The following is a 26,972-nucleotide window of genomic DNA, read 5'->3' on the forward strand; positions in this document are numbered from 1 at the left end:
ATAGCTGAATTTATAGCAGATGTGATTACATAGTGCCTCTAAAGCTCTGAAAATAACTATACAAATCGTTATCAAGGTGAGGATATCCAAACATTTCCCTAACAATATATCAAAAGTTGACCAGGAATGCTGAAGCTCTCTATAATAAACTATTCCTCAGATGATGACACAATTGAATAATATCCAATAACAATTGGACGTTTCTGTGTTCAGAACACAACATGTGCTTTGTGGAATCTAAACAAAGGGAAGATTAAAGCAGTTTTTGTCTTTTGATCACATCATAACAGATTCAGTAAATAGACTAGAAAATATCATGGAAAACTGTTTCTGCCATAAATTGTATGTTACATGAAAGCATAGTTCCTAGCTCTGTTCAACAAAGGGTGTAATCATCTTTATTATAGTCGATGTGGCTGATGCATTAAAAATAAATAAAGGAATACATTAACTTTAATACCAGTTGTCATCAAATAAAAATAGATTTACTGTGATGCTGACAAAAGTTACCCAGACCTATTTATCACAATTCAGTCAGACAGCTAATCATGTCAATGCAGTCAAGAGCCAATCATCCAATAGTTGCCCTAGTTATTCAAGAGGTCAAACTCTTAATCACAAGGACTGGTAAAGATAAACATAACAAATACTGGAATCCCTTCAAATGATGTGTACCATAGGCTTCAAACACCATTTTAATGATACTTTCTGTGATTAATTTACATACACATCCTAAATTCTATAAACATTAAATTTTGAAAAGCCACATAGAATTTCAGGAAATGGTTCACATTAACTTTGTTGGACTTATTTTATTGGTAACACAAATGAAAAGGACATAACTGTTAATAGCTGTAGATTGTCAACTGCCGGGTTCTTTATACGAAAAGATTGCTGATGAATTGCCCTGACGTGTATGTGTACTGTTGTAGAATTGCACTAAAACATAATTACACCAGTCTGCCTCCACAAAAAGTCTGATCGCAATACACCAGTACGAAGCTGACTCAGAACTTTGGTGTTAGATGTAGTCATTAGTGTTGTCTCTGACCATTACTTGACACCAGGTGGTTCTGTAGGATGCTGGCCTCCAGACAATGGTTTCCTGTACAGGTGACAAATAGCCTACCAGCCACATCCTCCTGTTTACCTGCATATCTAACATGCCCATAAATTGTGTGTACCCCAAGCAACATTAATTTGACTAATGGGAATTTTTATTATTTCTGTTAATTATCTTTCAATATGATGAGTTCATAATCTGTGCCAGAGATATTGATTTTATGTGAAGTATCAAAATAAATCAAAGTAAACAAACATACTTGTAAATTTATTGTTTATCAGTAAGCAAACATAATCAACATTCCATCAAAGCCAATTCAGCATTATATATTTGTTTTCATTTCCAACACTGATAGGAAGAGGTTAACACATCATTTGATGTGAATCAAAGCCAAGAAATTGCAGCATTCCATCAAGGCCAAGAAATTGCTGCATTCAACCAAAACAAAGGAATTGCAGCATTCCATCAAAGCCAAGGAATTGCAACATTTCGTCAAAGCCAAGGAATAGCAATATTACTTCAAACTCAAGAAATTGCAGCATTCTATCAAAGCCAAGGAATTGCAGCATTCAACCAAACCCACTGAGTTGTAGCATTCCACCAAAGCCAAGGAATTGCAACATTACACCAAATCAATGCACCTTTTTATCTTGTTTTCATTTCCAACACTTATAGAAAGAGGTTAACACATCATTTGATGGAGAATGCCAAAGAACTATTGCTGCAAAATAATCAATCATATAAGAATTTAAATCTTTTAAGACTATTTCATCCTTACAAATGTCCTGAAGACAATTCTTCCAAAAAAAAAAAAAAATGAAAAAAAATAACTGATACTTAAAAGGCATGGCCAGCAAGGTTTGCGTAGGTTTGGTCAAGATCAGAAGGTTTACAGTACAAAGCCTATGATATGGACAGGTCTAAGAATATTAAACTGACAAAATTAAACTTCTGACTTTTTACAATTAAAACAAACCTTTGTATCATGTAAGTTTGTTGAAGTTAATATTTTTGTCATTGTTGCATTATTTTTAACAGTCATACTCTTTAATACTTGTAGGTATTGCAGTCTAACCCCATTCTTCGATTACAATGGAACCTTCAAACAGAATTGTTACTGTTCAAAACTATTTTGTCTCTGTTTTAGTCTATTATGGTTTTCCACTTGTCAGAGGTCCAGAGAAGTTAGCTAGAGTGTAGATGAGTGAGAGTCTGAAGTGTAAAGATACAGAAGAGTAAAAACTGACCTCGGCTGAGTTGGTGAGTGGACACACACTGGCTAGATATTCCACCACCTCCACATGTTGTCCTGGCTTGAAGTGACGACCTTTACCCTGGCAGTATATCCACTCTGCTTTTAGTCTGAAACAAAAGGTGGTGCACCATTTAAAGAAAAGAAATTTGAAAATGGTAGCCTTCAAGCAAAAACTAGAATACCGACAGCTCTGAGGAAACTTAAAAGGCTTTGCTTATGTGTAGTGGACTTTACACCTGACAGAGAGACTGATGAGATGGTTGTGTTGATAAGGCCCTAATTAGGAAATATGTATATACTGCTTTCTGTTTGATCTACTTGGTATTAAAAGAATTTATGTTTATTCTACAATAACATCAGAAACGATTAAATAAATATCCACTAATTCCAAAAGAAATCCTACACATGATAACCCACTTTAGTGAAGTGTATCGGTTATGTAATGATAGCAGACAGAGGATATGCTTTGATCACAAGAGACCCAATCACATCAATAGATAGATACACATTTTTATACATGGATTATTAAACAGTCAGCCACAGCAAAACTTTTAAGATTCATTAGGCTACAAGTTATGAACAAATACATCAACATCAGTAAAAGCAATTTGTAATGTCTACTGATCTGCACTGTTAAATGAAGCAACACAATATCATCCAGACCAATGCCTGGAGTTTAACAAGCTACTGGAAGCATACTGACGAGTTTCTCCACTGATGTCTGCTGTTTATTTCTATATAAAGAGTAACTGGTCGCAAATCAATATCACATGAATTAAGTTTGAAATCTTGTGAGTTTTTTAATACAATGAAATGTGAAAAATATTGTAATCTTTGATCCTAAAACATTAACGAGGAACAAATAAGTACCGGTAATATCGATCTTAATTCTCAATGCTTAAAACAATATCAGCTGATTTGACTTAAAGCTAAAGTCATCAGTACATTTTAAAATGGTGATTTGATTTTTCATTGGCTGTGCAAAACCTGTCTGAAATTCTGAAATCTGAAGTGTGAAATTGAGCCAATGTGACATCAGTTACCTTTCTTTGTCAGTAATGAGGTAGCCGTCCAGTACTTTGAGGGAGTTGATCCAGTTCAGGATAAATGGCCGACCATCAAAGCCAGTGGAAACAGTCAAGGATAATCAATCTACATCTCAACAAAGACTTCATTCTAATAAGGCGGAGAAAAATTTATTTACTTTCCAGTTTCAGAAAAGAAGGATTTGTTTTCATCACTTGGAGAATTTTTTTTCTTCTTTTCATTTTTCATTATGTTTTGTCTATTTCTACAGGTACAAAGAGTGTCTGGTGGGTCTTAGCCTTGCATTATAACACACAATATGGAGCCAAAGGTAAATTTAAATTCAAAAGGTACATTCATATCTTAGCACATGTGATTTAAAATCAGTTTTGCATATTAATCAATCCAAAGATTTAATTCCAAAGTGCTTTTCAGGCAACTGTTTGTGAGTGTCATTAATATTTTCATCAATAATGTGCATCAATTACTAGTCACTGAACATTAAGGTAGGATGTTTTTAGGATAACATTAACAATAGGTGTATACAGATAAGGATATGGAGTAGAGGCGGTCATCAGAACACAAGGGTTGTTGGTCAGTGACAGTTGGTCCAGATACAGCAGACAAGACAAGTACATCACCTGTAATTTACACAAAAAAACTTACCTGTAATTTATCATACCTGTGTTTACAAACAAAATATCACCCATGAGTTATCATACCGGTGATTACAAATAAAATTTCACCCATGATTTATCATACCTGTGTTTACAAACAAAATATCAACCGTAATTTATCATATCTGTGATTACAAACAAAATGTCACCCATGATTTATCATACCTGTGATTATAAATGAAATTTCACCTGTAATTTATCATACCTGTGATTACAAATAAAATATCACCTGTAATTTATCATACCTGTGTTTACAAACAAAATGTCACCCATGATTTATCATACCTGTGATTATAAATAAAATTTCACCTGTAATTTATCATACCTGTGTTTACAAACAAAATGTCACCCATGATTTATCATACCTGTGATTACAAATAAAATTTCACCTGTAATTTATCATACCTGTGATTATAAATAAAAATTTACCTGTAATTTATCATACCTGTGATTACAAATAAAATTTCACCAAAGATTTCTCATATCTGTGATTACAAATACAAGAGATCCCAGAGGGATCTTGGCGCCCACCAAAGAATGATCTTTGTTTGACAATGGAAAGAGGGATCTTTCCCTGCTTTTCAAACTTTTTCAAACACACTACATATAAAATTTGAGACAGATCGCTATAGTACTTTCTAAGAAATAGTGGTAACAAACTTCAACAATGAAATCGAAGATGGCGGCCGTGCCGCCATCTTGTTGACCTATCACTTACAAAATGCAATATGAACAACTAGGGCCCTAGGGAGACCTACATATGAAATTTGAGAAGAATCCCTTCAGTACTTTCTGAGAAATAGCGGTAACAAACTTTAACTACCAAAATCCAAGATGGTCGCCTGTCGGCCATCTTGTTGACCGATCGGTCCGAAAATGCAATATGCACAACAAGGGCCCTAGGGAGACCTACATATGAAATTTGAGAAGAATCCCTTCAGTACTTTCTGAGAAATAGCGGTAACAAACTTTAACTACCAAAATCCAAGATGGTCGCCTGTCGGCCATCTTGTTGACCGATCGGTCCGAAAATGCAATATGCACAACAAGGGCCCTAGGGAGACCTACATATGAAATTTGAGAAAGATCCCTTCAGTACTTTCTGAGAAATAGCGGTAACAAACTTTAACTATCAAAATCCAAGATGGCCACCTGTCGGCCATCTTGATGACCGATCGGTCCCAAAATGCAATATGCACAACTAGGGTCCTAGGAGAACCTACATATGAAATTTGAGAAAGATCCCTTCAGTACTTTCTGAGAAAGCGTTAACAAACTTTAACTATCAAAATCAAATATGGCCGCCTGTCAGCCATCTTGTTGACCGATCGGTCCCAAAATGCAATATGCACAACTAGGGTCCAAGGGGAACCTAAATTTGAAATTTGAGAAAGATCCCTTCAGTACTTTTTGAGAAATAGCGGTAACAAACTTTAACTACCAAAATCCAAGATGGCCGCCTGTCGGCCATCTTGTTGACCGATCAGTCCCAAAATGCAATATGCACATCTAGGGCCATAGGGGAACCTACACATGAAATTTGAAAAAGATCCCTTTAGCACTTTCTGAGAAATAGCGGTAACAAGAATTGTTAACGGACGGACGGACGGAAGGACGGACAGACAACGGAACACGGACGAAAGGCGATTTGAATAGCCCACCATCTGATGATGGTGGGCTAAAAATGTAATCTGAAATATCATTGAAATTATAACTGTGACAAGAATTAATTTTTACCTGTAATTATGATTATCTGAGATTACAAAGAGATATGTCTCATAACGTAACGTAGGATTATCTTTACAATAAGGTTTTTTTGTGGGTTGTGGGTGGGGTGGAAGGATGGAAGAGGGAAGGGAGGGAATTGAATGTTACTAGTTCTTGAGAAAACTGTCCACTCAGCTTTTAAACATCTGTGCGGGTAGGTACCAATATAGGTATTAGTGATATTGAATCAGCAATAAGGAATGCTAACAAACATATATATGCTTTGTCACTCCAAATTCCTCTTACAACTTTTATGCAACAACAACTGGTTCAGATTCTAAATCTTTCCATATTGTTTGTACCCAAATATTTCACATGGCAGTATCATTAATGTACATGTATTTTACTTGTGTAAATACATAATGGTCATATTTATCATGAATATATTACTAAATATTTACTCAGTAACTTATACTGATATTGTAAAGTTTTGTACCTAGACCTGTGTGGCCCACAGCCGGCCATGAGTCATACACTAAGGTTGTGTTTTATCAATGTTAAATACCAATGGAATGTCCAAAAAGAAAAAGAAATATTTTCAAATGTGCATTTTTATTACTTGTAACTGAAAATAAAAATGAAAAATTTTCATACTTAATTACGATCTTTCACAAAATTATCCTTTTAGAAAATATACATATGAACATACAATTTTGTAAACTTAAAATAATCAATAAGAAACTCCTCTAGACTGCTTATTTTCAGAGAAATTAATGCTACATATATGAATTTATTGAATGATAATTACTGTAAACCAACTTACATTCGCATGCGATTTACTTTCGCAAATTTGGCGTTCCAAGTAAATTCGCAAAAGCTTATCCCACAAATTAATATCTACACCATCAATGTTGATAGGAATTATCCTTCAGTTGTTAATTCAGCAAATATTATTCATCGCAAACTTGTTTTAAAATGGAAATCGCAAAATTTAATAACCGCGAAAGAAATTTGGTTTACAGAAGATAGATTCTATATTAATTCCATGCAACAATTCTTGAAAAGTGAACATGAAATCTTTTAATTATTCAAACAGATTAAAAAGATCAAACAGTCATATACAGTAAAACCCTTCTAACTCGAACCCGGATTTCTCGAATACCCCCTATTCGTCGAACTGGTCATACGGTCCCGACCATGTCCCTATATAATCTATGTAACAAAACCCTGGATAGCTCGAACAGCTATTCATCGAATACCCCTCATTCCTCCAACAGAAATATATCCCTGTTTCATCAAATACATAGTATTTAACAATGTATTCACCGAACAGGTATTCGGCCCTTGAGAATTTTTGTACCTGTGTCACACCTGACTGCACCGACCGACATGGATAATTGCTCACGACCTTGTGTTTATACAGGTGGCGTATCAAGTCTTTAGTTAATTACGGGATTAACAGTGTCATTAATACCTACCTACACGATCGAAAGTCTTTGTTTCACGTTAACTTTATTTAAACATTTAAGAAAAGGCATTAAATTATTGATGTTTCTCTCGTAATAATCTTTGCTGTAAATACGAAAATATGGAATTTGTTGATCCGTGTTAATAGAAAGTACGCAATGTGAAATGTCAACAGAGACAGAAGATATTGCTGACGTCCGCCTAATTAAAAGTTCATTCTTTTTAATTTTCTGTTTTGTTTTCATTTGACATGCTAACACAATGTTATTTATCGAAAGATGTAAACAATATCAAATGATATGCAAAGTACATTTTATCAGTGCGTTCTGTATCTTTTCCCGTATATTGTATTTTGTAACTTTACTTGTGAACACATGTACAAAATAGACATCTATATATATCGTTTCCTATGTCCGTAATTATGCTGGTTAATTGTGAGTATGTATTTCGTAAAAGTTTTAAATAACTGAATAATAGACAATGTACTTTTTGTTGACCAATATGGATTGTACATTGACCTTGATGATGATCGCTTACTCTGCTGGGAATGACATTTTGATATAACGTTAGGGCTTTTTCGTAAGCATTTTCAAATGCTCAATTTGTATTATATATATTTTTTTTCTACTTAATATTGCTATCAATAAGAAACTTTATTAAAGAAATCCAAAATCCTGTATAATAGGGTAATTAAAAAGTCTTTGTCGTGCATTGTTTGTCATAGTTTGAGACCGGATATTTTGACTGTCGATCGTGACCAACCACGGATGAGTCGAATACCCCGTATTCCTCGAACTATTGACCTGGTCCCCTGCTGTTCGAGTTAAAGGGGTTTTACTGTATATAACAATGCCATGTTCATAGATCAATAAGCTCCCGTATAGATTAAGTCATCTGTTTACGAATGACACAAAACTGTAGAAATAAGTCCGAACCTACAAATACGTAGCGCCATCCCCGATTCACAGTCATTGTTTTCCAACTCAATATCCTATTTTTCCAGGATTCAGAAGCAGGAAGATGTTGGTATTGTCACGGATTTACAACGTCGAACGCTTGTAACAATTAATCTGAGTGAATTCAGTGACCTAATAGAAAACTACACATTGTCTTGGGTGATTCAGGTAGATTTATAAGTTCCATCATTACACCTAACACTTCAGTTATTGATCTCCCGGACTGGAAGTGTTATTAGCCAGACTCTTTGTTTGATATTTAATGTGAGTTTTTAACTATTGTGACCTAGACAGTGATCAAAACAAATATACATTGGTCTAGAAGTGAAATCCAGCAGTACCAGCACCTGTCAATAGATTTAGTAATAAGATCTTTGATATAGTGATTGTCGTTATCACATAACCACTATAATGTCACCATTACATAAACAATTCACCGATACATTGACACCTAAAAGAGCTGTGCTGTAGCGCTAAGGTCCCATTGTCTCAATCTGCATTATTATGCCATCACGACATTACATTATTTTGACACACAGACAGATCGAGGCTTAATATTACAGCCCTTACTAATATTTTAGATCTTAAATCAATGCAAGGAATTGTGTTTTATGCATCCTGTATATCATTTTGCAATTGTGATCATTATGATGACAGTCATATAAATATGGCAGTGACATCGGTATTTGTTTCTCACATTTCTTTTCATTACTTTGTAGCAAAAATATAGAAGGATTGGGAAGATTAAAATTTAATATGAAACAAGAGATCCCAGAGGGATCTTGGCGCCCACCAAAGAATGATCTATGTCTGACAATGGAAAGAGGGATCTTTTCCCTGCTTTTCAAACTTTTTCAAACACACTATATATAAAATTTGAGACAGATCGCTATAGTACTTTCTAAGAAATAGTGATAACAAACTTTCAGTATCAAAATCCAAGATGGCCGCCTGTCGGCCATCTTGTTTACCGATTGGTCCCAAAATGCAATATGCACAACTAGGGTCCTAGGAGAACCTGTATATGAAATTTGAGAAAGATCCCTTCTGCACTTTTTGAGAAATAGCGGTAACAAACTTTAACTTTCAAAATTCAAGATGGCCGCCTGTTGGCCATCTTGTTCACCGATCTGTCCCAAAATGTAATATGCACAACTAGGGCCCTAGGGGAACCTATATATGAAATTTGAGAAAGATCCCTTCAGCACTTTTTGAGTAATAGCGGTAACAAACTTCAACTATCAAAATCCAAGATGGCCGCCTGTCGGCCATCTTGTTGACCGATCTGTCCCGAAATGTAATATGCACAACTAGGGCCCTAGGGGAACCTATATATGAAATTTGAGAAAGATCCCTTAAGCACTTTTTGAGAAATAGTGGTAACAAACTTTAAGTATCAAAATACAAGATGGCCGCCTGTCGGCCATCTTGTTGACCAATTGGTCCCAAAATGCAATATGCACAACTAGGGTATCCTAGGGGAACCTATATATGAAATTTGAGAAAGATCCCTTCTGCACTTTTTGAGAAATAGCGGTAACAAACTTCAACTATCAAAATCCAAGATGGCCGCCTGTCGGCCATCTTGTTGGATGATTGGTCCCAAAATGCAATATGCACAACTAGGGTCCTAGGGGAACCTGCATATGAAATTTGAGAAAGATCCCTTCTGCACTTTTTGAGAAATAGCGGTAACAAACTTCAACTATCAAAATCCAAGATGGCCGCCTGTCGGCCATCTTGTTGGATGATCGGTCCCAAAATGCAATATGCACCACTAGGGTCCTGGGAAAGGCTACATATGAAATTTGAGAAAGAATCAGCCCACTTTCTGAGAAATAGCGGTAACAAGAATTGTTGGGGGACTAAAACGGTCGTCGGACACCTTATTTTTTTCTTGCCAATTATAATTGGGAAACAATAGTGAATTAACAAGTCCCAGCTTGTTGCGAGTATCTAAAGCAAGAAATACATTCAGCATCAAAGATGTGTCACTAACGTTGATTCATTTCCGGCGGTGCCTGGTTCTCTAAACTTGGACAAATTACAAGTTCTAAGGAATTATTCCTGCAAAACTGATAGACCTATAATTATTTAATCAAACCATTTCTGTCACCATCAATTTTTAATTGGTGATCAAGAAAAACTTCCAAGCACCATCAATGTGAGATGTTCATCTATCATGAACCCGGCAATGCCGTCCTCAACTTCCGTTCCGCCACCTCTTTATCAAAACTACGATCATTAAATACAGGAGCTGCTCTATCAACTATTTACATATAAATAAACGTCAGCAGACACAAACTAACCCCACTGAGAAGTAATTCCAGGAAATTTTCATTATTAAAAAGATTCAACCATCCAAGCTTCGTGATCAATCGTATACGATACAGGACAGGTTTTTTTGTGGTCGAGTTACAGCAACACACAAAGAGCATACCTGGGGTAATTATGGAAGTAAATAAAAGGAAATGATTACTCTGGGTCCATCGGTACCAACTGTAAACTGTAACAATATAGCGACTGAATCTACATGAAAGATGGTTAATTTAGCTGTACTCAAATAAATCATGTGGATAATTAGCATAGAAATAACTTCAGCAAAGAGAGTTAAAAATACATCAATCTAGTGGAAAATCTTATGATGTCAAAATATAAATCACAAAGATCTGTAAAATCATTGGCCAAAAACAACCAATCCTATATATCACAATATATAGAATTACATTTAAAGATGCACACAGCTCATTCTAGTAAGAGTTTTCGTTTTCTGTGAAAAAAATTAACTACACAGCATACCTGCAACTAGGTATATTTCTTATGATTATAAAATTTCAATCTTTTATGAATGATGATTATGAAATTTCTATCTTTTTTCTGCATTATGAAAGTCAGAGTCCCTCACTGCTAAATATTGGCCATGGTAACAAAAAACCTCTCTTGTCATAACATATTGTACGATTTATCAATAGAAATAACATTTTTCTGAAAAACATGTGCTTTGTCATCTGATAACAGGACATTTGAACAGTACTTCCTGATGGGTATTAAACATGTCAGATGTTTTACTTCTATAAGTTAACGGTCATAATTCATGTGGACATTTAGTAAACAAGTCCTAGAACCAGCCACATATCTGCTGAATGTAATGTAAATATAACACAGTTAGTGTCCCACAATCAGGTCTGGCAATGAAATAAAACCCCATCAATGATATCAATACAAAATCAATCCTGCTTCCCAGCGACCCCATGCTGAGATGTCAACTCGTCAGGCAATGCAACCTTGCACTTTGCCGACAGATAAAGCATTGTTTGGCCTGCACAAAAATGAATGAACTGTAGAGGTGTTTTTATAACTCTGTTGAGAAAGTAACGACCAAATCAATTGGTCATTTCTCATTTCTATCAACTTTCACATCTGATGGATTTGATGGATGATTCTATTGATTTTAAGACAATTGAAAATAGCCTTCCTAAAAATGAAAAGAAATGTAACATAATATCAGAAATTATGATAAGATTCTGTAAGCGTTAATTATATAGCTGTGGTTAGAGTTTAAAAGTATAGCTGTGGTTAGAATTTAAATGTATAGCCACAGTGGTAAAGTTTAAATGTATAGTTGTGGTTAGAGTTTAAATGTATAGCTGTGGTCAGACTTTATATGTATAGCTGTGGTCAGACTTTATATGTATAGCTGTGGTGAGACTTAATATGTATAGCTGTGGTCAGAGTTTATATGTATAGCTGTGGTCAGAGTTTATATGTATAGCTGTGGTCAGAGTTTATATGTATAGCTGTGGTCAGAGTTTATATGTATAGCTGTGGTGAGACTTTATATGTATAGCTGTGGTCAGACTTTATATGTATAGCTGTGGTTAGAGTTTAAATCTATAGCTGTGGTCAGAGTTTATATGCATAGCTGTGGTGAGACTTTATATGTATAGCTGTGGTCAGACTTTATATGTATAGCTGTGGTTAGAGTTTAAATCTATAGTTGTGGTCAGAGTTTATATGTATAGCTGTGGTCAGACTTTATATGTATAGCTGTGGTCAGAGTTTATATGTATAGCTGTGGTCAGACTTTATATGTATAGCTGTGGTTAGAGTTTATATATATAGCTGTAGTCAGAGTTTATATATATAGCTGTGGTCAGAGTTTATATGTATAGCTGTGGTCAGAGTTTATATGTATAGCTGTGGTCAGAGTTTATATGTAAAGCTGTGGTCAGACTTTATATGTATAGCTGTGGTCAGACTTTATATGTATAGCTGTGGTTAGCGTTTAAATGTATAGCTGTGGTCAGAGTTTATATGTATAGCTGTGGTTAGAGTTTGTATGTATAGCTGTGGTTTGAGTTTACATGTATAGCTGTGGTCAGAGTTTATATGTATAGCTGTGGTCAGACTTTATATGTATAGCTGTGGTCAGAGTTTATATGTATAGCTGTGGTCAGACTTTATATGTATAGCTGTGATCAGAGTCAATATTGTTTTATATCCTACTAAGTACTAACACTCACAGCCATTAAAGGGTTTGCCAGGTTTAGGACGAGGAAAAATACGTGGTGACAATCATTGACCTGTTACAAATACCTGGTGATAATCATTGACCTGTTACAAATACCTGGTGATAATCATTGACCTATGACCAGTACCTGGTGCTAATCATTGACTTATGATCAGTACCTGGTGATAATCATTGACCTATGACCAGTACCTGGTGCTAATCATTGACCTATGACCAGAACCTGTTGATAATCCTTGACCTATGACCAGTACCTGGTATAAATCATTGACCTATGACCAGTACCTGGAGATAATCATTGACCTATGACCAGTACCTAGTGATAATCATTGACCTATGACCAGTACCTGGTGATAAGCATTCACCTATGACCAGTACCTGGTGATAATCATTGACCTATGATCAGTACCTGGTGATAATCATTGACCTATGACCAGTACCTGGTGCTAATCATTGACCTATGACCAGTACCTGGTGATAATCATTGACCTATGACCAGAACCTGTTGATAATCCTTGACCTATGACCAGTACCTGGTATAAATCATTGACCTATGACCAGTACCTGGAGATAATCATTGACCTATGACCAGTACCTAGTGATAATCATTGACCTATGACCAGTACCTGGTGATAAGCATTCACCTATGACCAGTACCTGGTGATAATCATTGACCTATGATCAGAACCTGTTGATAATCCTTGACCTATGACCAGTACCTGGTGCTAATCATTGACCTATGACCAGTACCTGGTGCTAATCATTGACCTATGATCAGTACCTGGTGATAATCATTGAACTATGACCAGTACCTAGTGATAATCATTGACCTATGACCAGTACCTGTTGATAATTGTTGACCAGTACCTGTTGATAATCATTGACCTATGACCAGTATCTGTTGATAATCATTGACCTATGACCAGTACCTATTGATAATCATTGACCTATGACAAGTACCTGGAGATAATCATTGACCTATGACCAGTACCTGGTATAAATCATTGATCTATGACCAGTACCTGGTGATAATCATTGACCTATGACCAGTACCTTGTGATAATCATTGACCTATGACCAGTACCTGTTCATAATCATTGACCTATTACCAGTACCTGGAGATAATCATTGACCTATTACTAGTACCTGGAGATAATCATTGACCTATGACCAGTACCTGGTGCTAATCATTGACCTATGACCAGTACCTGTTGATAATCATTGACCTATGACCAGTACCTGGTGATAATAATTGACCTATGACCAGTACCTGGTGCTAATCATTGACCAATGACCAGTACCTGTTGATAATCATTGACCTATGACCAGTACCTGTTGATAATCATTGACCTATGACCAGTACCTGGTGATAATCATTGACCTATGACCAGTACCTGGTGATAATCATTGACCTATGACCAGTACCTGGAGATAATCATTGACCTATGACCAGTACCTGGTGATAATCCTTGACCTATGACCAGAACATGGTGATAATCATTGACCTATGACCAGTACCTGTTGATAATCATTGACCTATGATCAGTACCTGGTGATAATCATTGACCTATGACCAGTACCTGTTGATAATCATTGACCTATGACCAGTACCTGTTGATAATCATTGACCTATGACCAGTACCTGGAGATAAGATAATCACTGACCTATGACCAGTACCTGGTGATAATCATTGACCTATGACCAGTACCTATTGATAATCATTGACCTATGACAGTACCTGCAGATAATCATTGACCTATGACCAGTACCTGGTGATAATCATTGACCTATGACCAGAACATGGTGATAATCATTGACCTATGACCAGTACCTGTTGATAATCATTGACCTATGATCAGTACCTGGTGATAATCATTGACCTATGACCAGTACCTGTTGATAATCATTGACCTATGACCAGTTCCTGTTGATAATCATTGACCTATGACCAGTACCTGGTGATAATCACTGACCTATGACCAGTACCTGGTGATAATCATTGACCTATGACCAGTACCTATTGATAATCATTGACCTATGACAGTACCTGCAGATAATCATTGACCTATGACCAGTACCTGGTGCTAATCATTGACCTATGACCAGTACCTGGAGATAATCATCGACCTATGACCAGTACCTGTTGATAATCATTGACCCACGACTAGTACCTGTTGATAATCATTGACCTATGACCAGTATCTGTTGATAATCATTGACCTATGACCAGTACCTATTGATAATCATTGATCTATGACAAGTACCTGGAGATAATCATTGACCTTTGACCAGTACCTGGTATAAAGCATTGAACTATGACCAGTACCTGGTGATAATCATTGACCTATGACCAGTACCTGGTGATAATCATTGACCTATGACCAGTACCTGTTCATAATCATTGACCTATTACCAGTACCTGGAGATAATCATTGACCTATGACCAGTACCTGGTGCTAATCATTGACCTATGACCAGTACCTGTTGATAATCATTGACCTATGACCAGTACCTGGTGATAATAATTGACCTATGACCAGTACCTGGTGCTAATCATTGACCTATGACCAGTACCTGGAGATAATCATTGACCTATGACCAGTACCTGGTGATAATCATTGACCTATGACCAGAACATGGTGATAATCATTGACCTATGACCACTACCTGTTGATAATCATTGACCTATGATCAGTACCTGGTGATAATCATTGACCTATGACCAGTACCTGGTGATAATCATTGACCTATGACCAGAACATGGTGATAATCATTGACCTATGACCAGTACCTGTTGATAATCATTGACCTATGATCAGTACCTGGTGATAATCATTGACCTATGACCAGTACCTGTTGATAATCATTGACCTATGACCAGTACCTATGACCAGTACCTGTTGATAATCATTGACCTATGACCAGTACCTGGAGATAAGATAATCACTGACCTATGACCAGTACCTGGTGATAATCATTGACCTATGACCAGTACCTATTGATAATCATTGACCTATGACAGTACCTGCAGATAATCATTGACCTATGACCAGTACCTGGTGCTAATCATTGACCTATGACCAGTACCTGGAGATAATCATCGACCTATGACCAGTACCTGTTGATAATCATTGACCCACGACTAGTACCTGTTGATAATCATTGACCTATGACCAGTACCTGGTGATAATCATTGACCTATGACTAGTACCTGTTGATAATCATTGACCTATGACCAGTACCTGGTGATAATCATTGACCTATGACCAGTACCTGTTGATAATCATTGACCTATGACCAGTACTTGTTTATAATCATTGACCTATGGCCAGTACCTGGTGATATCCATTGACAGAGCTGAAAGACTATGGTAATGTGATAATGTTAAGACATTTTAACCACACGATCACCGTTGCTCCAAAAATGGGAGAAAAATGATAAAATTACAATAAACAGTCACTTGAATGTTTTTATTGATTACTGTAAACCAACTCTCTTGTGCATGTGATTTACTTTTGTGAAATTCGCGATCCAAGTATATTTTCGAAAAATTTATCTCAGCAAACTAACATCTACATCATTGATGCTGATAGGAAATGCCAGTCAATTTTCAAAATCCAAGAATCTTCGTGAAATTGTTTTGAAGTGGAAATCGCAAAATTAAGTAGTCTTGGAAGTAAATGGCTTCAAAGCCCAATGAATTTTTCAAGTAAACTAACCAGAAGACTACACTGAAACTGACACTGAAGCTTAACATTTACAGACAAAACAATTTGGATATCTATTTAAGAAACTAATTGAATATTAAAGATCTTAAGGTCTAACTGAACTTTGATTAAATAAACTTTAGGACTTTCACACGATTACTTTTTGGTAAGGGTGGGGTCTAACTGAACTTTGATTAAATAAACTTTAGGACTTTTACAAGATTACTTTTTGGAAAGGGTGGGGTGGGATACTGGGATATCATGTTAGCAGAAATTTTAAAGTTTTCATATCTTTACACTGACAAAATCATATTCTCTTACAACAATGGAAAAGATAATGATTTTATTTACAGCTTGAGCTCAAGTCAGTACCTGCCATACAAAGCTCTGGATTTTTTAAATATTTCATTCTTATACAGGTAACCTTCCATATATAGGTGGTTTTTTTAATTTCATTATCAAACATTTGAACAATATTTGGACTATTCTTGTGGTAAAACTGTTAACATTTCCGCTTGAATGTTAATTGTATAAAAATACAAGCAGACAAAGTTGTAAAAATTTTAACACACAAGAAAATTTAGTCGTCTAATATTGAAAGAATTAGCATGTTTTCTGTCTGTGTATACAAAGTCAAAGGAAGGGAGATAACTCCAATACTGATTTGTTACAATTTACCAGATCTACTCACCTCATTGATGTCTCCTATTTCATTTTCGGCCAATGAAAGGATAGCTATGGACTTTGGGAAACACTGTGGAACTGCTCTTAGTGATGTCAGAATGTTACCATGGAGGAGAAGTGTCTGTCAAAAAATCACAAAATGGTCATCAATAATTTTTTTCATTTTTTTAAAGATTTTGCATTTTGTAACTAATAAATTATCCCTTACTATCTTTTATAACTATAAAAATGAACTACAGGATCCTCACAACTGTTACAATGAGGGAAAAATACTCCAAAATAGTCCAAATGGAATTATGTGCAATATGGAGAAAAAAATCCAAAAGTTTTATTCTTCAGGAGTGAAATTGGTCATTACATGAAGGCTATGGGAGTGTATGTGGACTTGATAAGAGACTATTAAGATGTCAGACAGATTCATATTATTTGGGGTGGGGGATGTCAGTGAGAATATAAATTTACCCGGAGACTCCTTAGGTGTGTGATATCAGACAAAGTTGATATACTGTTGTCAGACAGATCCAGATGACCCAGACTGATGTTGGTAGTCAGATTCTCAATCGCCTGTTAACACAACCAAATATATAACAACACAGAGAGAATAAATCTCTATCACAGGACACAAAACAGAGATAAAGGAGACTGATGTTGGTAGTCAGATTCTCAATCGCCTGTTAACACAACCAAATATATAACAACATAGAGAGGAGAAATCTCTATCACAGGAAACAAAACAGAGATAAAGGAGACTGATGTTGGTAGTCAGATTCTCAATAGCCTGTTAACAAAACCAAATATATAACAACATAGAGAGGAGAAATCTCTATCACAGGAAACAAAACAGAGATAAAGGAGACTGATGTTGGTAGTCAGATTCTCAATCACCTGTTAACACAACCAAATATATAACAACATAGAGAGAATAAATCTCTATCACAGGACACAAAACAGAGATAAAGGAGACTGATGTTGGTAGTCAGATTCTCAATAGCCTGTTAACAAAACCAAATATATAACAACATAGAGAGGAGAAATCTCTATCACAGGACACAAAACAGAGATAAAGGAGACTGATGTTGGTAGTCAGATTCTCAATCGCCTGTTAACACAACCAAATATATAACAACATAGAGAGGAGAAATCTCTATCACAGGACACAAAACAGAGATAAAGGAGACTGATGTTGGTAGTCAGATTCTCAATCGCCTGTTAACACAACCAAATATATAACAACATAGAGAGGAGAAATCTCTATCACAGGACACAAAACAGAGATAAAGGAGACTGATGTTGGTAGTCAGATTCTCAATCGCCTGTTAACACAACCAAATATATAACAACACAGAGAGAATAAATCTCTATCACAGGACACAAAACAGAGATAAAGGAGACTGATGTTGGTAGTCAGATTCTCAATCGCCTGTTAACACAACCAAATATATAACAACATAGAGAGGAGAAATCTCTATCACAGGACACAAAACAGAGATAAAGGAGACTGATGTTGGTAGTCAGATTCTCAATCGCCTGTTAACACAACCAAATATATAACAACATAGAGAGGAGAAATCTCTATCACAGGACACAAAACAGAGATAAAGGAGACTGATGTTGGTAGTCAGATTCTCAATCACCTGTTAACACAACCAAATATATAACAACATAGAGAGGAGAAATCTCTATCACAGGACACAAAACAGAGATAAAGGAGACTGATGTTGGTAGTCAGATTCTCAATCGCCTGTTAACAAAACCAAATATATAACAACACAGAGAGGAGAAATCTCTATCACAGGACACAAAACAGAGATAAAGGAGACTGATGTTGGTAGTCAGATTCTCAATCGCCTGTTAACACAACCAAATATATAACAACATAGAGAGAATAAAATTCTATCACAGGAAACAAAACAGGTCATGACTTTTAATCTCTAACTTGTATTAAAAGTTTTAAAACATTGGCCATAAAATACAAAAATATTTTTAATACTTTTTAGATATTCATACTTTTCCTATTGATGCTGACAAAATCTTGAAAATTGAAAGATATATATAAGTAAGTGTGTCAGAAAAAACCTAGCAATAGACAGTCATGTAGATGGTAAAACCAGTTCTTTCTCACCTTGATACTATTCCCTGATAAGTTCAACCATTCAAGTTGTATAAGTTCTTTTAAACCTGAATAGAAAAAAGAATTCAAAATAAGGTATCAGCAAGACAACCTACTCCCTAGTAAAACCTAAAACAGATGTGTCGGCATTAACACCATTCGTTTATCCCTCAATGGTCAATATTGATAGGGGCTGCGGTGGCCGAGTGGTTAAGATGTCCCGACATATTACCACAAGCCCTCCACCTCTAGGCAGGGCTGTGGAAAAATTTTGAAATGTACTCGTCCGTCGGACAAGTGCTTCATCACAATCTACTCGTCCGAATGACATTTTTACTTGTCCGCAATATTTGTCAGATAAATAAGTAGATGTGACTGTATATATTAGCCTACAGCGGTTTTAGATATATCCATTTGATTGTTAGAACTGTATTGATGCCGATTCGGGATAACATGACTAACAGACAGTTTTACAAGAAGACCGACAAAACATTTAATTCCCAAACAATTTTGTACGCAAGTGTTTATAAAAAAGATATCTTTTTAAAGGGTCGATATTTTAACTTACTTTCCAATGTAGTAGGTATATATTATTTTTAACTCCATTAGCTTACTGGTAATATATTTTGAGGCGAATGTCGCTAAAAACTGAAGCAAATTTCGCTGCGACATCTTGTTTTTCGATACACCTCTAGACTCTTGATTACGATATCAATAGACCTCGGATTTATTCATGTTACAATGCTGTACATGCGCATGCGCATTGAAAACGAAAGTCGGGAATTCCTAGAATGATGCAGAAAACGAAAGCTTATCATTGCTTCGTCGTATTTTTAAGAAACCGTTACGAATGTCAGACCCTATATAAATTTACCGAGAAACGATATAATTAATAAGGTGTAGGTCATATAGTCATTGTCAGAATTTTTCACTCGTCCGACGGACAAGCGTGATGTCAACATTCACTCGTCCGATGGCCAAATCCACTCGTCTAGACGAGCGGACGAGTACTTTTCCCCAGCCCTGCTACACTAGGATGCGAGTTCGAATCCCATGTGGGGCAGTTGCTGACCGCTGGCCGGTGTTTTTTCTCCGGGTACTCCGGCTTTCCTCCACCAACAAACCTGGCACGTCCTTACATGACCCTGGTTGTTAATAGGACGTAAAACTAAACAAACCAAACCAAAAATCAATATTGATCCAGTAAATAGCAAGTCATTATAAGAACTACACAACATTATATATGTATATGTTATATGTATTTCTGGGACATCTAAGTTCCCATTTTTAAGTTTAAATTAGGCAAGGTAGGTATTTTACAAACTAACTAGTCTACTATTTCTATATTTTGGCTCAGCCAATCAAAAATGTTGTTATCTGTGTTGGTATACAGTTACTTTTGATCACCATCCATACTCAGTCTGATGCCTACCTTCTACTGCCACAATACTATTGTTAGGCAGATTGAGCACGGTCAAGTTCTTCAGCTTGCTGACTCCGGTCATCCTGACCAATCTGTTCCCAGACAAGGACAGCTACAACAGGTGCAATGAAACAGGTCAACAATTTACAAATGTTTTACATTGAGATGACCATATATAGATTTATCAAATCATCATCCCTTTTTTAACCTACCTGGTAAGTTCTAACATACACTATATGCTATCTAAAATAGCATCTCATTGAAGCTACATTCCAACCATTTAACCTTTCTACAATATAAAATTTAGTGTATGTATGTTCACTTCAATTTCAGGGTTTACATTTAGGCCATCACCATATATTTTTTAATATTAAGCATAGAAATTGAACAGGAGCCAACACTTTTCTGAAAATCATTTGAAATTATACAGAGGGACCCTGTTTTATCTGAGAAGGACCCAATTTATGGAACATCCAGCACAAACCATGAAGTTTATAATTAGTAAAGTACCTGTTTGAGATTCTGACATCGTTCGAGATTCTCTATCTTTGATACGTTGTTCTTGTCACAAATAATGGTGGCAGGGTCAAAGCCAACCGGAACCTCAATCCTGTGTAACCTTCGACCTGACAAGTCAAGGACGTCTGACTCAGCATCTGTAGCATAAATATAACATCAATTACCAGGTAATTAGTGAGACAATAATTGGTATATATAGTTTACCTGGACTTAGGTACCGTAGAGTATGACAATAACTGTAAGTCTGGTGGTTAGTCAACCGTAAGTGTGATGGTAATTTCCATACTAAATGAGTTGCTATTAAAATATTACCATAACGATCATATGAAATCAGTCTATTTTAACCATAACTAATGATGTCTACCAAACTAAACTTTGATTAACAGTACACTTTTGGGTACTCAAATGGGCCAGTTCAAGTTATCTAGTACAGTATTACAATGCAGACAGTTTTCCACCAAAGGACACAAATTTATTTCAAATTTTCAAAGCTGACATGTTATTGATGAATTTACAAATTACAATATACTTATATGAAGTAAGCACAAAATTTGACCACGAAAAAGATTTTCTGGCAATCTATCATAGAACCAATATTCTTTCCCTTTGGCTTCAAAGAATAACCTTGTTACATTAATCTTATATCATTAATGTTTATTACAAGTAGTTTATACCAGCAACCTTGACCTGGTCAACATGCGTCTGTCTACCAAAGGTGGGACAAATAGTCTACTACTACTCTGACATGTAACGACATGTTTTGGTCAGCAGAAGCCATGTCATCACTAGTAGTAATTCCCCATTATACATCCCTCAGTACACACAAATTAAATGTAACACACACAAATAAAAAGGAATTCATTCTTAAAAGCTTTTTAAAACCTTGTCATTTACCAGAGCAAATCATTTTAAATCTATATAAACCTTTCCGTTCAGTGTTAATTTTCCTAAGTGATAGGCCGATAAACTTAAGGAGAAACTGACACAATATGTACATTGTAAATGGTATACAATTGACGAGATTAGCAGAATAAGAATTTATACTTTTTATGAAGATTATGGAAGACGGTTTTTAAAGGAAGAACAATGATAAATTACATTAGAATTATTAAAAGTTTATGTCAATTGATAAATTCAAGTTTATCTAAAAGGTTTTTAATGCTTGCATGAATAGAAAACATAACCTGAATGATATCTTTTGATTAGAAATAGACAAGTAATAAACGATAAACTACGGCTAAAAATTCTTCAAAAATTTCAGTTTTCATGTCTTCAAGGTCTTCGTTAAGATCTTCAATGCAGTGGACACCTCATAATCAGGGGACGAAAGTCATACTGATTATGTTGACCGGTCTAATCAAAGACCCATTAGGGCCGCAGATATGTCTAATATACTTGTCTAATCTGCCTCGATTTCTCAAAAAAAACTTAAGTCAAAAAGCGACGTAAGTCATAAATTTTCACATAAGTTACATAAGGAGAAAAACTTAAGTTTTGACTGAAGTCTGCACTTTTGTTTCCAGAAATCGGGGCCTGACACCCTGTGAAATACAAAATAGTCATATGTCTTTATTTGTCTAAAGTCAAACACTGCGGGTCAACATAATGGTCAGATTAACCTGTTTATTCCGACAACCTTCCAGACACAACATATTGGTCATGTATTACCTAGAGCAGTCTTGTAACCCCTTCCTAATCTGACATTCTACCAGACAAAACATATTGGTCATGTATTACCTAGCAGTCTTGTAGTCCCTTCCTAATCTGACATTCTACCAGACAAAACATATTGGTCATGTATTACCTAGCAGTCTTGTAGTCCCTTCCTAATCTGACATCCTACCAGACAAAACATATTGGTCATGTATTACCTAGCAGTCTTGTAACCCCTTCCTAATCTGACATCCTACCAGACACAACATATTGGTCATGTATTACCTAGCAGTCTTGTAGTCCCTTCCTAATCTGACATCCTACCAGACAAAACATATTGGTCATGTATTACCTAGCAGTCTTGTAGTCCCTTCCTAATCTGACATCCTACCAGACACAACATATTGGTCATGTATTACCTAGCAGTCTTGTAACCCCTTCCTAATCTGACATCCTACCAGACAAAACATATTGGTCATGTATTACCTAGCAGTCTTGTAGTCCCTTCCTAATCTGACATCCTACCAGACACAACATATTGGTCATGTATTACCTAGCAGTCTTGTAGTCCCTTCCTAATCTGACATCCTACCAGACAAAACATATTGGTCATGTATTACCTAGCAGTCTTGTAGTCCCTTCCTAATCTGACATCCTACCAGACAAAACATATTGGTCATGTATTACCTAGCAGTCTTGTAGTCCCTTCCTAATCTGACATCCTACCAGACAAAACATATTGGTCATGTATTACCTAGCAGTCTTGTAGTCCCTTCCTAATCTGACATCCTACCAGACATGATGACTTATAAGTCTAATATACCTATGTAATTTGACACCATGTCAGACACATCATATTTGTCAAATTAACCTGTATAATCCGCCATCTTCTAAGACACAACACATTGGTCAGGTTTACCAGTCTAATTTCAATTCTGTTATAAATAAAAAAATATGTCCGTTTCACATTTTATATCTGACATCATGTGTGACACAACCAACATACTGGTCAAATATACCTGTCTAATCTGATATCCTGTGGGATACAAGATACTGGTAAAATATACCTGTCTAATTTGATACCCTGTGAGACATAACATATTGGTCAAATATACCTGTCTTATCTGACACCATGTGTGACACAACATTCTGGTTATATAAACCTATCTAATCTCACATTCAGTGGACTTCCTTGTTTAATATTGCATCTTGAAGGACTTGTACATTTGGATTAACTAACTTTGTATTCTACAACTTGTCTGATCATTAACAAAAAGTTATATACAACAATCGTTTAGCTGAATTTAATTATAATTAAAGATTATACTATTAAATACTAGTATTTTTCTTAAAATTTGATTATACAGCATAATCAAAGTTTAAGAAAAATTACTAGCATTTAATAGTTTATCTAATATTAATGAAGAAGTATAGTGAATATAAATTTTTTTTACAGCCATCTCAATTTGTTAAATCCATAAACCTTTAATATTAAACATTTATTTAAGGTTTTTGTCTGTGATAACCATTTAAAGATTATTTTAAAAAAAACGGTATAGATATTTCTGATTATCCCCCTTAACCGATTTCATGCCTAGTTTATATAGATTTCATGCCTTGTTTATATACATTTGTATATACCCAGTTGGGGGTACTACTTATATTTACACAACAATGTCTCCATTGTTATGTACAAACAATAACAACAGTTATCCCTTACAAAAATTCTCAACAATTCACAGATGTATAAATAACAACAGCATTGACCTAGATACTTAGGACTAGTTTGGTAAGGATTTAAAAGTACAGAACCATCCCTAGAAGTTGGAGGACGACTTTAAGGGTCATAAATGGAAAACAATGATCAAAGCAGGGCATAATGATCTGAAAACCTATCTCAATCTGCTTAGGACAAATTCTGTTCAGTGATAAGTTATTTTTTATAATTACCATTACCATATAGAGTATACCTATTTACTTTGTTAATGCAATATGATATATTCAGTTTGGTAAAGTTATGGCCGAGGCCGTCTGTCCATCATTATTTTAAACAGAGAGAATCAGATATAATTGATAATCATTAGGTCACCTTGCATCATATACCAGCTCAGGTCAATGGAAATTAAATCTCTTGGAAAGTATGCATATAGAGCACCAGTACATTGTATATGTATATATAGCCAGAGACTTATATATTACTATACACATCGCTGATATGGCCAAGGATTTTAATAACTCCTACATATTACAATTTTTTTCTTCATTTGAGTGTCAACATATAAACAGTGTAATAGGTTACAACATAGCAATATTTAATTGGTCTAGTGCAATAGGTTACAATATAGCAATATTTAATTGGTCTATTGCTTGCTAAGTTTCCTATTGTCCCGATTGAAAAATTCTGAAACATACTATATCGATTCACATGAACTGATCTAAGTTTCCTTTAGACCTAACACCCATTATAATACATAAACACATGTGTGGTGCACTAGGTGTAAATTAAGTTTCCTCTTCCCTGGTTTTAAATCTGTTGTATATAGATCAACATTGGGTGATCCAAGTGCAAGTTTCTTTTGAACCTGAAACTAGACTAGGACATTTTGACAGATACATGTCTAATACAGGCCAAGTTCCCTTGATCCTAACATCTCCTACCACCTAATGTAGAACTAAGATTTATATATACTTACTATATACCTATAGAATATAATAGGTAGCATCAACATTCTTTATCCAAACCAATACAGAAATCAATACTTGTATACATACATGTATTATATAGCTACAGTAATAACCTCACTCAACTGGTGCTTTAGAATACCTAAATAACATACAGCTGACAAGTGTTTAGAACGAATATACGTACTCGGCCTACTATACCTTTCGGCCGGGTACGAATTGGTCCCTATGTGCCGAAGTGGAGCACTGCCTCCGAAAATCACTCGGGCATAGTTTTCTTTACTTTTTTGTAGGTTTCCAGTTATTTTATGCGTATACATGCATTTACATATTATTTTTGTCCAAAACAAACATAACTACCATTCTTAATATCTACCGTACCTCTTGGAAGACATGAAATTCACCATTTGTGGACTTGCATTATAAATTCCCTTCAGAAAGACCTTTATATGTATTATATAAAAAAATTATGCCTCGATGAGAATTTGATATTTTATATGGTTCAGTTTTATTGCCTAGTAGGTAAGAGATATCAAACAAGTACAATAAAAATGCAAACAAACGTTTTATAATGGTTTGCATGATCATTACTTTGCTCCATTAGCAGTAATAGGCACCAATTGTAGCTCTAAAGACGACATCATTTTCTGTCAAAAAGTCTTTTGAGCTACAATATTGCAGCTAACAAGTGTTAATCACTCTTCTTATTTTCCAGAATTCCTTATATCATTCAATTTTCATTTTACCAAATTACTATACTTACAATATACATGTACTTCCAATACTCTCAAAATAAAGGGATTAGAATTTCACGCGAGGTAAATAACATTATTTCATACTTACATCTTTTCTGTCTCATTGTGCCAATGTAATTTGAATCCTCCGGGAGTTATATATCATCCCAACACAAGTAACTTATCATGCCATAATGTTCAAACACTTGACAAGACCACTTCAGCATTATCAGTATAATCTTTTGTCAATACTACTTCACAAGTTTTTCATTCCAGCAAATCTTTTTGGTCATTAATTTGAAATTAACACTTAAATCCTGTAACTGTACAATTAATTAACTTTTTAAATGATAGTTCTTAAGCTATCCATTATTGTACAATAATCAATAATAAAACAATAAATGCACCTTTGATAAGAATCAACATTGATCTTCTACACAAATAAACGACATCAGCATTAAAACCAGTGTTATCATATCTGGTAAAATTCCCAGCAATTATCTAAAACCACGTCAATATTATATTTGATGAGACCAAATAAATTGCTGTCTGATCCAGCCTCCGTAACATCCGACCTATTTGTCCTCCACAATCTACCTTTTGAAGAGTTAATATAGATATCACAGCTAGTCGCTCCAGTCATCAGACTGACTGCCCAGACCACTGTGGCACCACCTTATAATGGTATACAGCAGTAAATCTATCCCCAGGAGTACTTTAAATGTGTACACACACAGGTAAATAGATCTCAAATGTCAACCCTTTTGTACTATTGAATTG

General features: G+C 35.3%; 1 protein-coding gene across 2 annotated transcripts; it reads right to left on the reverse strand.

Annotated features, from left to right (window-relative positions):
* Positions 1-3,654: 3,654 nt before the first annotated feature.
* On the reverse strand, positions 3,655-26,579 carry LOC138333121 (centrosomal protein of 97 kDa-like). Of its 2 annotated transcripts, none has more exons than XM_069281264.1 (7): positions 26,302-26,579; positions 21,115-21,260; positions 20,614-20,716; positions 19,194-19,249; positions 17,534-17,635; positions 17,079-17,192; positions 3,655-3,985 (listed from the first exon to the last, which is right to left on the reverse strand). In XM_069281264.1, exons 1-7 carry the CDS (start codon positions 26,315-26,317, stop codon positions 3,836-3,838), a joined length of 687 nt encoding a protein of 228 aa, XP_069137365.1. In that variant the 5' UTR covers positions 26,318-26,579; the 3' UTR covers positions 3,655-3,835. The 2 variants fall into 2 exon arrangements, with proteins under 2 accessions (XP_069137365.1, XP_069137372.1); XM_069281271.1 differs by having other exon boundaries at positions 3,911-4,026.
* Positions 26,580-26,972: the final 393 nt, after the last annotated feature.

Source organism: Argopecten irradians, chromosome 1, assembly GCF_041381155.1.
Source record: "Argopecten irradians isolate NY chromosome 1, Ai_NY, whole genome shotgun sequence".
NCBI lineage: Eukaryota > Metazoa > Mollusca > Bivalvia > Pectinida > Pectinidae > Argopecten > Argopecten irradians.